The 18982-nt window shown below is 34.8% G+C and overlaps 1 protein-coding gene across 2 annotated transcripts; it reads right to left on the minus strand.

Annotated features, from left to right (window-relative positions):
- Positions 1–772: 772 nt before the first annotated feature.
- On the minus strand, positions 773–13560 carry LOC132299995 (E3 ubiquitin-protein ligase MBR2-like). Of its 2 annotated transcripts, XM_059796917.1 has the most exons (6): positions 13226–13547; positions 8021–9932; positions 2992–3042; positions 1957–2052; positions 1733–1876; positions 773–1463 (listed from the first exon to the last, which is right to left on the minus strand). In XM_059796917.1, the coding sequence occupies exons 2-6, from the start codon at positions 9785–9787 to the stop codon at positions 1329–1331; spliced, it is 2193 nt and encodes a 730-aa protein (XP_059652900.1). In that variant the 5' UTR covers positions 9788–9932; positions 13226–13547; the 3' UTR covers positions 773–1328. The 2 variants fall into 2 exon arrangements, with proteins under 2 accessions (XP_059652900.1, XP_059652901.1); XM_059796918.1 differs by lacking the exons at positions 773–1463; positions 1733–1876; positions 1957–2052 and adding an exon at positions 2059–2757 and having other exon boundaries at positions 13226–13560.
- Positions 13561–18982: the final 5422 nt, after the last annotated feature.

Genomic DNA, 18982 nt, shown 5'->3' on the forward strand with positions numbered 1-18982 from the left:
GGGGTGATGAGAGAGTCCCATTGACAAAATCTAATGGAATGAGTGAGACCCATGGAATAGCATGTGAATTGGGATTTTTCCTTTTTTGTGTGATGTCTATTTTATTGCCCTCATCCCCCAACCCAACTCTCCTTTCACTCCTCTCCATCAATTGGTCACAAATGAACCAAATAGGGCATCATATTCCCTCTTTGAAAGCTATATAATTGCTGCAATTTTTGACTCCACATCTTTGATTTTGGCATTGTTTGTATCTATTTGCGTGCCACAAATCATGCTTCATATAATCATCAGCTGTTTTCTTGAAAACTGGATGTGTTTTTTTAAATTTGTTGTAAAAATAAAAATAAAAAGGCATTTAAACATTTTTTGAGAAAAAAAAAAAAAGATTTACGTTGTTTAATAACAATAAATTCTCGTTACAAAACTCATAGGCTTAGTACCACATTGTCTAGACCCCTGAAATATCCAATAATTTCTCATTGCGGAGTTTATAGGGAAAGATTATAGACAACAGTAACTTTTGACATTATTTTGTATGAAGTGACTTATTCTCGAACTCTGAATTCCTAAACACACTAGCTTTTAAGGTATGTTGGGGCTGGCGTCTTCCTAATCCTAATCTTCACCCTCCCATGTCCACACATTTGGAGAACTAGCAACACAGGCTACAGTTGGGGAAAAAATCTGCTCATAAAGATCATTCAAGTTTGGCACATACCAATCGTATAACAAAAGGGCTAGGTCATCATTCAGATGCCAAATTCTCACATACAATGAACGAAGATCAATTCACATAAATTTCTATATATGCAATTATTGAAAGGCAATCTCCGCCACGAACAAAATAAGCATACAATGTTACACCACCGAGATTAAATTCATGCGCAAAACAGTTTTCCATCTAATACCCTCTTTTGAATCCAGAAGACAACTCTTTTGTTATTTTGAAATATACAATCAACCTATTGATATTGGAAGACCCAACGTTAAAGAACTAACTTGTGGACATTAATATCACAGGCTGCCTTTTATTCTAAAAGCTCGATAATGTCAGCAACTAGTGAAGTTCCAATAGTTACCGGTCATGCAATAAATCTTTGAAATTATCCATTGCAGGTTATACACAATCCCTTTGCTCATGCTGCAATCTTTCAGTAAATTGTATCTCCTTCCATCTTCGGTTTCAGACAAAAACGATATATAATAATATGTCATCTATAAGAAACTGCAGGTTTTTTTTCTTTCTGATAATCATTTGAGGATACGGGTTTCATGATCCGTTTGTAGGGAAAAAAACTTTGTTGGGCTCTGAGAATAATGGTTCCCTATCCAGTCTCCAGCGCCGTCATTTTGCATATGGGACACAGATTCTTCTGTGTGAGCCATTGTTTGATGCAACTGGTGTGGAAGTCGTGCCCACAATTTAACGTCCCAATATCATCTCCAAGACAATACTCTTCCTGCCATTCAAGCAAGGAAAACATAGTTTAAGCTAATAATTCAGAAAAAATAAAAATAAAATTCTCTCCCTCCAATATATCCATTATTGCTTGATAAAGAGGTAAAAGCTTGAAGCTAAAGCTGTCAACTGGAGAATTCAGGTTCAAGATCTAAATGCATCCACTTTGTGCAACAGACTCCAAAAATTAGGGAGCAGCACTCAGTCCCGCCTCCTCCAGCAAGTCCAATTTACGGGCATGCTGCTCCAATGAATAGAGAGAGTTCTTACCCGACATATGCAGCATGGCTCCAAGTTTGACCAGTATCCTTCGGCAACAGGTAGATAATTCCGCTGTTGCATCACCTTCAGAATAGTTTCTTCACTCAATCCAGTGTTAACATTTCCTATGCGTTCTTCCAAGGCCAACAATTCCTGGTTATCCCAATCATGTTGTCAGGGGAACAACCTACCATGGAGATCGGATGATAGAAAAATAGGTCAACAAAGTTTACCTCATACGACATGTTATCAACATCGAGCCTCATATCTCTATGCCTGTCATGCAACTCAGCAACCCCATTTATAAATGGATCAAAGAGCATATAATCCTGGCACATACATGGAGCTCAAAATGTCATACATAATCAAATCATCAAGGTAAATAAAGCAAGAGCCAAGTTCCTTGATCCATTAAATCATTTCACATGCTTAATGATGGCGCTCCATTCAGAGGATGGCAAGGGCAGGTTAATTTACCATATAAGTCCCAATTATTGCACAGAGTCCATGTTAAAAGGCTGCTAGAGTTTGTCGTGCCAGATTAGAAATTTTTCATGGTGCAAGTATCATACAATAAATTTCTATCAAAATTGGAGGTCCCCAAATGTAAAAGGTGAGCCCATGCATTATACCAGCAAACGTGGCTCACAAGCAGTGGAACATGTCCAGGCACCTACATCACTAAGGCGGATCACCTAATAAACAAGATATTCCAAATCCTTCCATTTGTCACACAGGAAATTTAGAGAGAACTTGTATGCAGCTGGAATCATCGTAGAGACAAGCTGCGACTCTATGGCAGCTACACCTAGTTACCATACTTTTTCCCCAACAATGTCATGTTCTGTGTTGCTTCAAAGAAAGCTACTCAGAAACCCTGGCAGAAGTTATTTCCCCCATCCTGGTCTAGCCTGAAGGGGAAGCACATGAATCACCGAAGGTGTAGCTGTTAGTAGGACTGTTTTACAACACATGTTTTGAAGGAGATCAGTTCCATTGCAACAAAAAAGAGCCATGCTGAATTTCTGCCAAAGCTGCTAAAATATAAGAAGAAAAAAACTAAGAAATTGACATTTTTCTCTTAAAAGATTTACATGTATGAAGATTTTTAATCCAAGTGGGATCATCTTTTTCCCATTTGAAATCAAACAACCCCCAACAGAAGAGTCCACATCAACCAGTTCCAGGTATAATCACTAAGTTCACATTGCACAACATAATCAAGTCATTAAGTTAATCATGAATCATCGTAGAAGTCAAAATCAAACCTCAGCTCGTAAATTCTCGCCTCTACGCATGGCATTCAAGACTTGACGAATCTGTTACATAGGAGGCAAAACATATGATTTAGATATGACAATTTTTCTTTATAAGGTAAGAGCCAGAGCCAATCAATTTTAAAAGGAACAGACTATCTATTTAAAGGAAAGATAGAAACTATGACTAAACAGTATAGGAAATTGTACAATTACAATTAAGAAAGAAAGTGCAGACAATATAACCATATTTGACATATCTAAACAAATATCATAGTGCGGGAGTTACGTCATCTATAGTTGAGGTTCCAATGGGAAGCTTGTATGTTCATTTATATTTTCTAATCAGTCAAGAACATCATCATAAAAAATAAAAAAATAAAACATTTGATAACCTCTCATTTTACAGGACTTCAATGAGATCCACTTTCACAGCTAGTACATTTCAAGCCACATAAGGCCAAAAAGAAAAAGAAAAGGCATGCAATAAATGCTAAATATATGTATGAATTTTTTCCTTAAACACTTAAAAAATTCTAAAATTCTACTCCGTAATAATGATTTCTAATTTCAATTTCATGGCTGAACTTTTTTCTAATCTCATCCTGAATTTTGGCTACTACATTTGGACAACATAAAATTTTCAAATTGTTTCATTATTCATCCAAATTCCTCTGAAATTTCAAATTATTAATCTAACTTTTCACAATAAATTATAAAGATATTAAGTGGGCAAACTTCCTAACATTTTCAATTATATATTATCCAAATCTGCAGCAATTGAGTTCTGATAATTCTTAGGATCAAAACCCTAGGCTCTGATGTGTTGGAATATGAGCAGTGCCTTTAGACCTAGAGACAGGGTTAATAGGTCTTAATCCTATGGACGTTTTTTAACTAACTTTTTGAATTACCATTGACCTTTGTTTGATATTCGATTAGTTGGTTATGATGAATGTGATTTGAATTGTTCTTTATACAAGTCAATTTTCAATTTGCACTCATCACATCCACAAACATGCATCAATAGAAAATAAAGCAAACTAGACCAGAGACTCAGATTTTTACATGGAAATCAACCGGAAAAAACCACGGGAGCTAGTACTATGCGAGAAAGAAGTTACAACTTGGTTAACGGTTCCCACAACCTAGAACCCCTAGTTACCTCTTTACACAAACTGACAGAAATCCTTCCACTCGAGTCTCCAGACCATATATCCGCTCATCAACAGACTTCGCTCTTCACGAAACGCTTCTCTAGTGATTACCCATCTTTCTGGTATTTATGGAAACCCTAGACTGAGTAATTGCATATATTCTACTCTCTCAAGGATTTTCTCTCTAGATGATTAGACTTAAAAATCATTCCTAGACTGAGAATAACCTCATATTTATAACCAAGATATTTAGCACATATGTTTTAGTAAGTTGAATTCTTGTAAAATTGTGTTTTGAGAGAATTTCCAAATATATATATATCAAGTTCAAGCAATCGACCCTTTGATCGATACCCCTAAGGAATTGCTTCGATCAATCGATGCTCTCAGTATTTGAACCCTACAAAACCATCCATTCCTCGATCAATAGACAGCCTCAGGAAATTGTTGGATTGATTATGGATGCAATCTGCTATTCAGTTAATATTACAGTTTAAACAAATGTTTGAAAACTTATCTTCAAAAAGCCATTATTCGAAAACATGTTTTAGAACGAAAATTTTGAGTCTCACCAAGATCAATCCAGGTCTTTCTAACGTCTATTTAACTGTGCCCTAGATATGTGATTGAGGATGCGAATTTATCACCGACTTGTTCACTATTTTGTGTCTTACTTTGACTTCAATATTTGAGGGCGGGCCTCATCACAATGGTAAGGTTGTACCATTGTGACATGGAGGTCATGGGTTTGAAACAAGAAAAAGCCTCTCTGCATGCTGAGGAAAGGCTGCATACATCTTACCCTCCCCAGACCCCACAATGGCAAGAGCCTCATGCACTGGGCTAGTCAGTATAACGGCATATTTGAAAGATGTTAGGTAGACAACCAACTGTAAAATATATTGCCAATGTGAACACAGTCATCACACTGTAGCAAGATAAGGAAGTATAATGACATATTAGAAAGATGAAAGGTAGACAACCAGCCGTAAAATATATTTCAATTCTTCACGATCAATTCTCATTCTAATAGAAAATAAAAAATAATAAGAACCAAAAATAAGTATGGCGACATGGAATATCAGACACTAACAAGCAAGTGTAATGAACTTGTGAACACACTAAATGAAAAGGCGAAAACGTGATTGGGAAAGCAACGGCAACTATGCAAGTGCAGCAGTATCCCTCCACGTCAGTTGCAACAAAATCTTGTTCCTTTGATACGTTAAGATAACAACTCTTACACTTGCACCTTGCAAAATTGTGACTTGTAACCATGATCTGTTCATTGAAATCCCTAAGAAAAGCCAATGTGGTATGGAAAAATGAAAAAAAAAAGTACAATAGTTGCATTTAAATGGACTCCATACTTTCAAGAGAATCTAGCATCTTGAATGAAAGCTACATGCTGTTCTATGGAGGTGTGGACCAATGTTTGCTCATTTATTCAAATAAGAAGGAATTGTTAAGATATATCGAGCCCAATAACCTTTTTACCAGAGTGTCACAGCAACATTGGTGACCTTTGGATTTTTGAGTGGGTCGCCAAGGAAGGAGAAGCACAAAGGAATGTCTACCACTACATAAGTCACTAGTGGCTGAGTTGAGTGAGGGGGTGTGTGTGTGAATGCACATACATGAGCACACTTGAGCTAAAAGACAAACAAAAACTCTCAGAACTAAAAAGTGCATAAAATTTTCATTATTATGATTTTCAATTTAGTTCTCAGTGTCCTTCACGGATAATGAATCCAAATGAGTAACTCAACTAATCTCATAACTTTTATGCTGACAATTTTTTAATTAAATCTAGTAAGAGATGTTGTACAATCTAACTGTGAAGCAAGATATGTTTGTAATACAGACAACAGGAAAACAAGATTTTGAGGCTTTCCACTCCATCAGGTGTAGTAATGGATAAGTTCTTGGGGTATAAAACATACAAAATGAACCATCATCTAAAAACAACAAAACCATCGCCTAAAAGCATTTTCCCAACAGAATACTCTTTCTAGTTTTGCTTCGATCCGCAGAAGAGCCTTTGGCATTTGAGTAAGTTGAGGCATATGATGAAGGGCAAGATCTCTGCCCCAGGTGCTCTAGAAAATAGAAACAGGTTTTTAGCTAATAATTATTCACTTCAGCAAAACAGAAGGATATAAAAGACCTTTCGAGTCAAATCTAAGGATAAACTTTATAGGGCTTGCAAGGAAAATTGGGAAATTATTCTAAATCACATGATTCACAGCACCAAACCATGCTGCTTACTGAGATAAAGGAACTCCTAGGTTACACATTCTTGCACAGACATAAATGATTGATAGCGGGTATCAGCAGCAAGAATAACATCAAGGCTATGACTAACTTCATAAGTGTCTTTTCATTGAATTTCTTTAACTAAGGTTTCATCCTTTATTTTTTATCTCCTTTTTATCTTTTCTGTATTTTTTTCTAGAGCATTTCAAAGAAGGGATAGGCTAGATGCACATGTTGGAGAAGGGTGTTAGCATCTGCAAGGCTTTTGGAGCCTAAGCCCAAGGCGCAATGTAAGGCGTGAGCCTGATTGAAGTAAGGCGCATGTGTAACAAAAAGGAAATATTTAACACAAGTATAGAAAAATTGCGAATAAATCCTTTGGATAAGGATATGCATTAACAAAATCAAACACCATTGCATTAACTAAACCAATAACCATTATTATTGTGAAACAATAAAAGGCAATCATGTAATTTAAACAAGTATTATACTATGATGAAAATCAAGAATCTGTATTTAATGTAAGCAGTCATATAAGCTCAAATATTTTGCCAAACATACATGAGTTCAACAAATGTGATCCATCGGATATGACTATGATTTAATGTGGAGTATGTAAATTCAAATTCATTCAAAAAATAAAAATAAAATGATATGAATGAATGATTAAAAAATAAAAGGCATGCTTTTTAAAACATGGAGATTTGCTAAAAAGCACGAACCTGAGGGCTTTACGTGAGCCTAGCTAGAGGGGCCTGCCCTATAGTAGGTCAAGGCGCTTTAGTTGAGCCTTGACAAGCCAGGGATTTTTTGAAGCCTAGGCATGCCTCTGACAACTATGAATATCAACCAATAGGCCAAAGAGCCAATGGTGGTTCTTTTTTCAAACAAAACAATATATATATATATATATATATATATATATATATATATATATATATATATATCTAATTAAACATGTAGCAGCAACAAGTATTGAGCATGAGAGGAATGAAAAGAGGTTCAAATATGAAGCAACATTGCTAAACACCAGCAAGGTCAACAGGAAGAGCCAAGAATTGCCAACGAATCATCCTTAGCAAGGTGGTCTACCATATCATCAACTGATATAAACACCGCACAACAGGAGGGCAAAACCACTTGTCTGCTATTTAAAAATAGGAAAACAAAAGTAACTCTTAATGTTCAGTTCAGTGATTTTCACGTCATCAAAGAAATAAACATGATCAAAGGCAAAAACCCCCAAAACGCTACGATTTATGCAGTAAAAAACTCAACAATCATATATGTTACCCGTGTTGTATTCTGAGGTAGAGAATTGTGCTGTGTGCGTGTGCGCACTGTGTGAGTGAGAATTAGATAGATAGAGAGGATCATTGATGAAGATAAAATTTGAATAAAAAATTGTAATCTCTGACATGAACCGACAAGGTAGAATGATGCTATCTAATTATCTATGCACGGTCATCTGGAATTCCAAAAATAAGCACTACCAGTTTTCTACTTTTAAATAGAAAGAATACAATCTATTCCAAAGTAATTTAGCCTTGAAAATAAATTATGTAAAGAAACAGAAAACCAGGAAATGACGGAATAAAATAAAGAAATATATAATTTAAACCACAAACCTCAGTTACCAGCCTGTGTCTCCCATCAATATCAGCAGCTAAAACACGCCAACCATTGACATCATCACCTGGTACTTCCATCAACAATCCTGACCTCGGATATGGTGAATGATGGCCATTGCTATTAACTACAGATGACATTGGGATTTCCTCTGAAGAAGAACTGGCCTGATGCGAAGGGGGAAAATGACCTCCCTGACCTCCAGACTCAGAGTCAACAGATGGAAACAAAGTCCAAGGAGCAAAATCTGATAATCTTTGTTGATTTTGTGTCGGGAGAATGTGATGAGGTACCCAGGGAGCAGGAAAAGGATGTACACTGAAACTGGGGCCAATTCGGGAACTAGAAGGAACACCTCCAGAAGTGCTTGAATTTCCAGGAGTTAAACTCCAAGTAGTTGGGTCTTGCACCAAATTTCTCATCCCAGTTGCAGGAACAAACATGGGATGCTCAGCATTGTTTCTCTGATTGCTTCTGAAGTTTGCTTCATCTCGTAATGGAGTGCCTCTAGCTCCAGAAATCATAAGAGAACTTGATGAACTGCCACCTCTTGAGTTAAGAGCCCCACTCCAAGGAAGCATATTCCCTGACAGACCAGGAACATGAGTTGATTGAGACTGATTTGCAGAATGAGTTGAACTGGTTGTTACTGAAGTTGTTGATCTGAAGTCCAAAGGATCAGTAAATGAGAGAGATCTAGATGACTGCTGAGACGAACAAATATTAGAATGTCTTACGGCATTCCCAGTCATCGATGCATTAAACTGAACAGATTCTTGATGCCCTCGATTTAGTCTTGCACCTAAATTTCTTGGGAAATTTTCTGCAATTTCTGTGACACTGAGAGGAGGAAAGGCATCTGAAACTACGCTCGTACTGACCCCAATTCTCGTGTTCAACTGTTCTGAAGGATTAACACTAGGACAGTTCATTGGGGCTGAAGATATGCTTAAGCTACTAGAAGCATTATATCGAGGAGGAACAGTATGTCGTACAATGTTTTCAACTTGGGGGAAGCAACTTGAGCTCCCACCTGTATAAGACTGTCCAGAAGTACCTTCAAGGGCCTTTCTCTTGCAGGATAACCCCCAACTGCCCAGAGAAGAACCTGATTCACTATCATTCTTCACCAAATAACCAGAAGTACCAGAAGAAGTCCCAATATCTCCAGAAGATGCACTAGTAAATGAAATATGATCTTTTTCTAATGCACTCAACTTGCTGAGATTTGGGCTTGCACCTGTTCCCATAGCCTGCCCACCGAGACCAATACCCACATATCCAGCATTTAAATTTACATTTAGATTGCTATTATTAGAAATCGAACTCTGCATAATTAATTGTCTGCTTGCAACTTGATTGCCACGAGGACCACAATTGACACTCTCCCGAAAAGGACTATTACATGGTCCAAATTGCATTTCTTCTAATCTTGTATTGACCCCACCACAAGCACTAAACGAGGAAGACCGACCATGTTCCGTTTTGAAGCCATCCCCAAAGGCCTGATTTTGTAAATTCACACTGGAGCTAGATTCACCAGAGTCCCAACCACTAAAACTCTGAACATTGTGACTGACAACATCTGCACCTATATGATTCTCCTCACCAGAAGAAACCATGTAATTTGAGAACCGGCTTTCTACTGGATTTAGAATGTTATTCCAAGCAGTTGACTGATTCATACTAGGGTTATTGGAAACAGATCCCTGGTTAAGATCAACAGTTTCAGGAAATGATTCGACAACACTCTTCTGCCGTTGCATTGGGGCCAATGCAATATCCCCAAAAATAAGAGAGGTGCTGAAGAATAGTTGAACAATTGGTCACACAGAACAGTGTTCAGGCAGACCTGATTTTACAAAACCCATAAAACGGAATATGTAATAACTCAACCCGGTAGCTGGAAAACTGCAACACCATTCACAATTCAAAAGGTACTTACTTCCAGATATTTGCACATGTAACCAAAATAATATCAGCAATAATAAAACAGCATTATTCACACAACTCTTGCATCTTGCATTCTGTATGCAATGTATTCATAATGTCTGTTACTCACAAGACTTCATCCAAGATGCAAAAAGTGGAATACAGATATTCTTACACCTATTTAGTGTACCATCAATGTTAAATGAGCATTCTATAGGATAGCTCCCACTTTTATCAAGTTTAACAACCGGAAAAGAATGATGAGTTTGTTTCAAGCAACCAAAACCACTCTATAAAAAACCATCTCCATTTCAAAAGAACCATCCTTAGCAGCAGTAGATTTTTTTTTTTTTGGGTTAAATACTCACAATTGCCTACAATGGGGCTCAAACCCTCACCTTCCCTTTCGGAGAAGAGAGGTTATACCACCTGGTGGCCTAGTGGTCTTAGCAGCAGATATAATGCCCGAACAGCGAACAGGGATGAGACACTAGACATTTGATGGCTTAACTTTACATCATATTGCAATACAAATTCAGGACTTCCAATTTTCTTTTCTTTTTTTAATTTAGCAATCGAAATACTCTTATACTGAAACTGGAAGAGGAACCCCCCCTCTTTCAAAAAAAAAAAAAAAAAGATACATGACAATCAATTTAATACATCAATATATATATATATATATATAGAGAGAGAGAGAGAGAGAGGCTTAAGAGTTTTTGCATCCTATGAAGGTTTTCATGTATAAACATATTCTAAAGGGAAAGAAAAATAAAAAGAATTCAAGAAGGATCATACTCAAATTTATTTAAATCTGAAGGAATGAATTATTTGAGTTTTATCAGCAATACCACAGAATCAACACCCATACATCAAAATACAAGGATATACAAGGACAATGGCACGTGCAGTGTTGTCCAAAAAACGTGCCACACAATAAAGTATACTGCATGTATTGCGAGTACTTTGATATGTAACATGCAATCGAATCACACAACACTGTATTGCACCATAGACTGACATGTTGCATGAGCACATTGTGTGATGCACAGTATACCATTCCCATATTTGAAAACCCAATTGACCAGTGGGCTGGTGGTGGCCTGAAACACTAAAGAAAATAATATTGGTACTTTTCTTGCATTTCAATGAATAAGAATTCAAAAGGATCCTCTAACACCTTGTACGACTCAACTAATGCATTTTTTTTTTTTGATAACTAGGACTCAACTAATGCATTTGAAGCCTCCACTATCTTTTATTGACAGTTAGAAACTTCTAGAGACTTTCCCCCTTTGACAAACTTCAAAAATCCTGATTAAATGCATTTGTTCAACATTTCTACACCTAAAGGGGAGTCATTTAATATATTATTGGAAGACCATAGTGGATTAGCCAAAATAGGAGCAATTAGTAATTTTTCTTTTCGTTTATGGAGTTTCTCCCTTTCTTTCAATGAATTAATGTAAACTACAAAGAGTGACAACCCTATATAGGACTGTTGTACTTATCAATATATATAGGTCTGTTGAAGACGTGTTGGATGTTGTTTGATAACCCAATTCAGCACCATGGATTCAGTGTGTGTGTGTGTGTGTGTGCGCTTTTTTTGATAAGTAATGGATTCAGTGTGTTTGATATAACACAATTTAAATTTCACTTTAAAAAAAATGAGTGCCACCGAGAATGAGTAAAATTTTAAGTCAAAGTGACATCACTTATACTAAACACTCCCCCCCAACAAAATATAATCATAATAATAATAATAATAATAATTTGTCGGACACTTAAAATCTATATATATATATATATATATATATATATATATATATTTGAAAAATCAATTATAACTACCACTTAAAACTTTAACACTCAAAATTCAGCTCTTAAATTTCCAATTTTCTTAAACGGCACTTCAGTGTTGATGATGGTGATGATATTATTATTATTATATGAAAAAAAAAAAAAAAAAATTTATTAGGTATTGATCTACTTTAGAAAAGTTCTTATTTTCAATTTGCACTTCAAAAACCAATGAGCTTAAACCACCACTAAATCAATAACCTTAATATTATAGTTATTCAATTAATTTAAACATAGACATCAATTTTGAAGATTATTTTATAGCAATATATCACAATTATTTATACAACTCTAGTCTTTATTTTGAGTTTAAGCTTGTAAGTGGATGCATTTCTATTTTTTTTTTATATTTTTTATGTTGCATTGTGGCATAGATTTCTTCTAGTACTCTACAATGATTCCAGAAACTGTTTAATGCTTCTTCATCTCTCCAAAAAAAATGACCACATTCTACGTGTTCTCTTTTCAAAAATACGAGACAAAGAGTTAGTTGGGCATTGATAGTTGTGTGTTAGGCAACACATGAGTGCTAAAGTGTTATGCATATGTGGAGGGTTGGTTCTAGTGTCTTTCACCTCTGTGTGGAGAATTGTGGAGAGATGTATCCTAGAACATTGAATGGCTTATAAAAACTGGTGGATTGAAAAAGATTTTAGAATCTTCCACATTTGTGTGGAGAAAATGAATATGGCTTACAATTGAGATCAAAAGTAGTGTTCCACAGATTATGAACAAAGCCATCTATTAGAAAAATCTTGTAACACGCGTGTGTCATATGTATCTCCTTACCACTTAGAACATTTGATAGCTTATAAAAACTGGTGAATTGGAGAAGATTTTAGAAGGGTATAGAGTTTTGTAAAGTTGGTATTTATGTAAGATATTTTGAAACAATGGTTATGAAAGTAGACCGTAGTATATAATACATCTCGTTTGTTTGTAGTTATCAAACTAAATGTAGAGCGACTAGTTTGTTTGGAATTATCAAGCTAAATGTAGAGCGACTATCATGAAACTAATTCAGAAGTTAAACATAGAATTAAGGATATTACAAGTAAACTCAAAACAATAAATAATAATAAAAATTTAGCAACATCAACCAACCACTCCTTGAAAGATCCATTGACATCATCAAATTCTTCTATATCAAGACAATCCAGATAAAATTAACCAAATAAAAATTAAAATAACAAAAAAAAAAACAGATTTAAAACAAAACCCTAAAACTAACCATCTTCTTTCCGTGTCAAAATTGCATAACATGCCATGAAAGAAAAAGAAAAAGATTAAATATTAAACAAAAATTTAAGAAATATATATGGGTGTGTGCAATTATACAGGGACATACAATAAAAATATGATCTTAGAACTGATTCAAAGAGAAAAAATAAACAGATTAAGGTAAGTACCTGAGCGAGTGACAAAAATACAAGGATCCAATAATCAACAGATGGTTTTCGGTTTTATATTCAGAGCGTTTGTTAGAACTTGAGCTCTCTCCTCTCCTCTCCTCTCCTCTCCTCTCGTCTCGACGGTTACGTATTCTTTAAAGATATAATCTATACACCGACAAGGCTACTCGGAAAATGATGAAATATGGTGTGGATGTAGAGCGAGAAAAGGGGAGGAGAGAGAGAGTGGGGTTAAGAGGAGATTAAGCAGTAATCTCTAATTTAAGATTTTGGGAGTGTTTGGATTTGTAAACAGTGTACTCTCAGATTTGAACAATTATTAGAATCTATCGATAACAATGAGGAATAAACCACTTTGAACCATGTGATAAATTTTTTTTGTTTTTTCAACGGCTGATTTCACGGAGTTGATTTTTTAATGACTTTTGATATTGGAAAATATGTCAAGAAATACTTACATCAGAGGGTTGAAAATCGTCCATCAGGATGACTTGGTACAGGCAAATCCGACCATCTGTGCAGTAAATGTAATGATGATGACATCTAAGCGTCTTGATCTGCGTTGAGTACTACTTCGTTTTTTTTGTTTTTCTTTTGTTTTTTTTTTGGCTTAGACATGTGTCCTTTCACTCAAAATAAGTGTACACATTCCATATTTAGATGGTCCAAAACTAATTACTTCCAATTCAAAAGTCTCATTTTAATAGGTTAGTTTCTTAAAAATGGACACTAAAAATGGGATGGAATAAGTGCTTACAGCTTTTATTTTTTTTCTCTTTTTTTCACATAATATAAGGTAAAGTGTAAAAAAAAAAAAATTCTTGTTATATACCGAGCGCACAAAAAAAAAATTCTTATTAAAAAATAAAGCCATTTTTTACAAAAACAAATAAATAACAAAAATAAATTATAAATAAATAAATAAAATAATAAAAATAAAGCCATTTTTACAAAAATTACAAAAACCCCCAAAAAAAATTACCTTTTATATTCTTACTTTTTGTTTATATTTATTATTCATTTTAAATTTATTTATTAAAAAATAAAGAAATACCTAAAATTCCCTTAATGATATTTTGAAATTTTTATTAAAAAAAAAAAAATTGGTCAAAATTATTAACGAGCGGGCAATTTGCTACAAAATTTAAAAACTTGAGCTCAACTCAAACTTGAGATCGAGATTGATAAGGAAAAAATTTGACTATAAATTCAAACAAGTCCTAATAAAAAAAGCCATATTTGCAAAATTTTGTTAAATAATATGTTTGGAAATTGCAAGCCCACAAAAGCTTGAACAATTGAGTTAATAAGGCCATTTAAATACAAAGTTAACTCGTTTACATAGAGTGAAATAAAAACTACTCAAAGATTTGAATATCTTGAAAGTATCCATTATATAGCACTCCAGCCAACAAATATATACTATTTTCCTCCACAGTAAAAATAAAAACTAATAATAATAAACCAATTATCGTTATTGACAAAAAATTTATTTTATCGCAAATCAAAAGTACGGAATAATGAGATTTGTGAATTTTGTGGCCTTGTGGGTGTGATTTAATATTTACGTTAAAAGATTCTATTTTTTTTTTTTCCCTGGCAATTACAAAGACAAAACAAAAGCACACACTACACAGCAGCACACCCTTCCTGCCTAGCTAGCTGTAAAACTGAAGAAGGGAGCTGAGATAAAACCATATCCGAGTTTAAGCCGTTCCGCGAGAAGGAAGCAAGTGCATGAGCCACCTTATTATGTTGCACATGAGAAATCAAAAACTAAGAGAAAGATTGCGGTTCAGCAAGAATATAAAAAATTATGCAAGAAATCTCTGTATTAATGACCCTATCATAAGTCAAAGCATCCACAACCATCTTAGCATCGGACTCAAAGCACACTGTTAGAAAGTTGAATGATCGAGCCTAACGCACCGCATTTCGAAAGCAAAAAGCTTCCGCTGATGCCACCGAAGAGGTTGGAAAAGGTTTAAAAACCACAACCCGAAGAATTAAGCCGGAGGAATCCCTATAAACAGCGCTTCCTCCTCCCATCATAGAAGTTTTAGAGAAACTGGCATCTGTTGGAATATGTGTGCCCTAGCATAGCAAATTCTTATTTTGGATTGTAAAAGTCATGGTTCTTTATTTGAATATTATTATTAAAACATTATACAATTGGTGAATGGAATGTATTATTTTTCGATTCATTATGGAATTGATTGTGTCCACTTGATTACAAGATATATTTATATATGTATGTAATAACAATTAATACTATATTATAAATTAGTAATCATAAATGGTTCAAAGTCGGTAATTATGGATGGACATTTAATTAGTTAAGACTTGAACCAAGTCCATGATAGATTGAGATATATTGCGAGAGCCGTCGTATGCAATTACTCTCTATCACAGTCATGATTTTTGACTCTCGAGCATGAGAGAAGTATAGACTCTTTTATTAATTAATAATTACTTTGATTTGTTCGACAGATACCTCGAGATCCTTAGATCAACACTTTGGGTAGTTATGTAATTAATAGTTAGAGATCTATATTCTCAATATTTACATCAGTGCTATTTGTATTTATTTTGTTTTGATTATGGTTGCTCACAAATTAAATTCGAAGGCCTTCGTATGTTTTAGACAAATGTTTTCTATATATATTTATTTAGTAAATTATTATTTTTGTCAAATAAATATTTTATTGTGATCGAGCCGAAAATAATCAAAGGTAACAAAATAATTATATTAATTATATTGTCGGATTGATGATTTTAATTATTCGATAAATAATTATGCATAGAGGGGTCAAAGTGCAACATTGACTTAGAGGTTATTTACTATTTAATTGGAGTGCAATTAATTTCTTTTAGTGGAGTAGAAATTAATTAAATTGGGTCCATGGTTTAATGGACCGGACCAATTATTAATTTATAGGAGCCAAGAAAATAGTAAGCCCAAAAGGATTCTCACCAATAGCCCAAGTTGATATTGGAGTCCTGTTAGAATTGAGAAAGTTGATTTAGAGATGGAGAATGATTTATTGTTTCCTTATTCTTATTTTTATTTTGCCTATATATACATGGGTCCATGTATATTTTAAGGGTGACTTTGAAAACAAGAAAAAGGAATACACTTTCTCACTCTAGATTTTAAGGTTTGTTTTCTCTTCTAAAAGGAGGCTACCACAAGCCAAGATTCCAAGGTCATTCATCAAGGCATATTGGTGATTCCTAAAGGGAAGATTATAATCAAGAAGAAGGAGAAATGATCTTGCTAAAGGGATCTATAATAAGTGAGAACATTCACTTTAGAGGAAAGATTAAAAGGTTTACTCAGACCTTTGATGTAAGTATTCAATCTGTTTATTGAATCATAGATCATCTTTTATTTATTTTTGCATAAAACTTGTCTCTATGTGATGAATCAAGATCCATGATTGCAAATCCCTCAAAAGTTTTTAACAACTTGCACGTTTCCCAACAACATCAACATTACATTTAATAACACCATCCAGAAGGTGAGACCAAAGATCAGGAGATGAAGACTTCTTAGAGGTTAGGGAAAAAGTTTTGCGTTTTCACTACATATCCATAAGCTTCCAAAAATGCTCCATTGCTCAATTTGCAACCATCAATGGACTCCACATAACATTATCAAATATCTTCTTATTTCGAGCCTTCCATATAGCCTATATGCAGAAAGATGCCAAGCTCAGGAAATAAGTTTTTCCATATGAATAATTCTCTTGGTGAGAGACATGACACCACCACTCTATAAAAGAGGAAAATGGAAAACAAGATAAATTAAGTCGAAGGGGAATAAGCTTCCAAAACTGTATTAAAAAAAAATAATAAAAATAATGTCTTCTTCCACTAAACCACAATGAGGACATAATGGATCTTCCAGTATCCCCTACGACAAAGAGTTGTTGACGTAGGCAATGCATTATGATAGCATCGCCAAATAAAATGCTAGATTTTAAATACAATTTTATATCTCCACACCGACTGTGAAATCATCCTATCATTGCATTGACAAGGTACCATACTTGTTGCCGCCCACCTCAAATCACAAGAAAATGAAGATGCCAAACAGTAAGCGGGCTTGATAGAAAATCGCCCAGCTTTTTCAAAAGCCCAAATTCGTGTATCTTCTTTATTCCAATGGCTAAAAGCAATGCGACAAATAACATGTACTTCATGAAAGGCAAATCATTGTTGGAGGAACATCCATACACCAAGTTTTGCAATCACCATCAATCAAGTCAGCAACATGATATAATGAAGTTACACCAAACCTTGGGACTAAATTATATTATAAGCTAAGGACCTATTTATTATACCATATATTAATGGATTTGCCATTCCCCACTGCTATCGGATCCCTTGACGCAATGGATTTGATCCCACATTCACCTCCGAAAAAGAGTAATTTGGAAAATATTTTGCCTTGGGTAATTGATATGTCAAACCTTTTGTAATGATCCTCATTTTTATCATTTTTCATTTTTTGGGATTTTTTTTTTAATTTTTTAGATTATTTTTGTTTTGTCTCGTTTTACGTGTCGGACACCTTGGGGTATGCTGGGTGTGTTTGAGAGTTGGTTGGAGCATTTTCTTGAGTTCAGGACTCTTGGAAATGCATTGATTATCATTTCAGCATTTTCTGTTTTTCGGGCCGGGAGGTCGCAGGTGGGACCCGCTACCAGGGTTGTTGTATACGGGAGTTGTGTTACGAGTTTATTTCATTCCATACACTATTTTTTTTTTTTTTTTTTTGCGCATAGTTTCATGGTGGTATGTTAATGTGTGTGGTTGTGATTTGATTTATGTGTGTGTGTGTGTGTGTGTGTGTGTGTGTTTTAATGTTAAAGTAAAATTTTAATTAGTGCAATGGGGCCCACCAATACACTTTTGCATTGTGATAACCAAAGGGTCATTACAGACCCATTTACCTGATTTCCTTCTCATGAATTATTTCTTCAATTTTTTTTTTCAAACTTTAAATATTTTCCTCCATTTTTCGATCAAACGATCGGGTTTCCGATCTTGGTTCCTTGATGGAAAATGTTCCTCTCATCGTTCTCTATCACATAGTCAAAGGATTTAATTTTTGGACGACCGGTGATTATTTTACAATTTTTTGAAAATTTTGGATCTAAGGCTCGAAGGGGGTTTTGGGCCACTTGGAGTCGGATTCCAGAACTGAGCCTTTAGAACAGTTGAATCTCCTCGTCGATGGCTACGTTTCCACTGAACAGTTTTCGTTCCGCCACCGTTGACTGGCATTGACTTTTGTTAACCGGCATTGACCGCATTGACCGGCGTTGACTTTTTCCGGCCGGGGATGCATTTTGGCTACTTTTGAGGTAGGGATGTCTAAACTATCACGTTTTGACTTTAGTTGAGTTTGATATTGATTTCTTGCTAAGCATGCTTAAAATGACGGATATCGGGATTTAATTGTTGATTATGTGTTTACATGTTTATGTGGCGAAACATGATCTAAATTATGTCAATTGTGCATATACACGTGCTTAGTTGCAAAGTTGTTTAATGAGCATGCCTTGTGTTGAATTGTTCTCTAAAGGTTGTATATATATATATACATGATGAAGATGATGAATATGTATGATTAAGTTGATAAAATGCAAGCATATGTATTGTCAATTTCATTCATGCATGATTCCATTTATGGCATGGGCATGGTTTGGGAAAAGTGAGGTTGAAATGATTCTTGTAAAGAAATGT

This window comes from Cornus florida, unplaced genomic scaffold, assembly GCF_030987335.1.
Source record: "Cornus florida cultivar Cherokee Brave unplaced genomic scaffold, ASM3098733v1 CherokeeBrave_3.0.0_Hap2_Chr03, whole genome shotgun sequence".
NCBI classification, from domain to species: Eukaryota; Viridiplantae; Streptophyta; class Magnoliopsida; order Cornales; family Cornaceae; genus Cornus; species Cornus florida.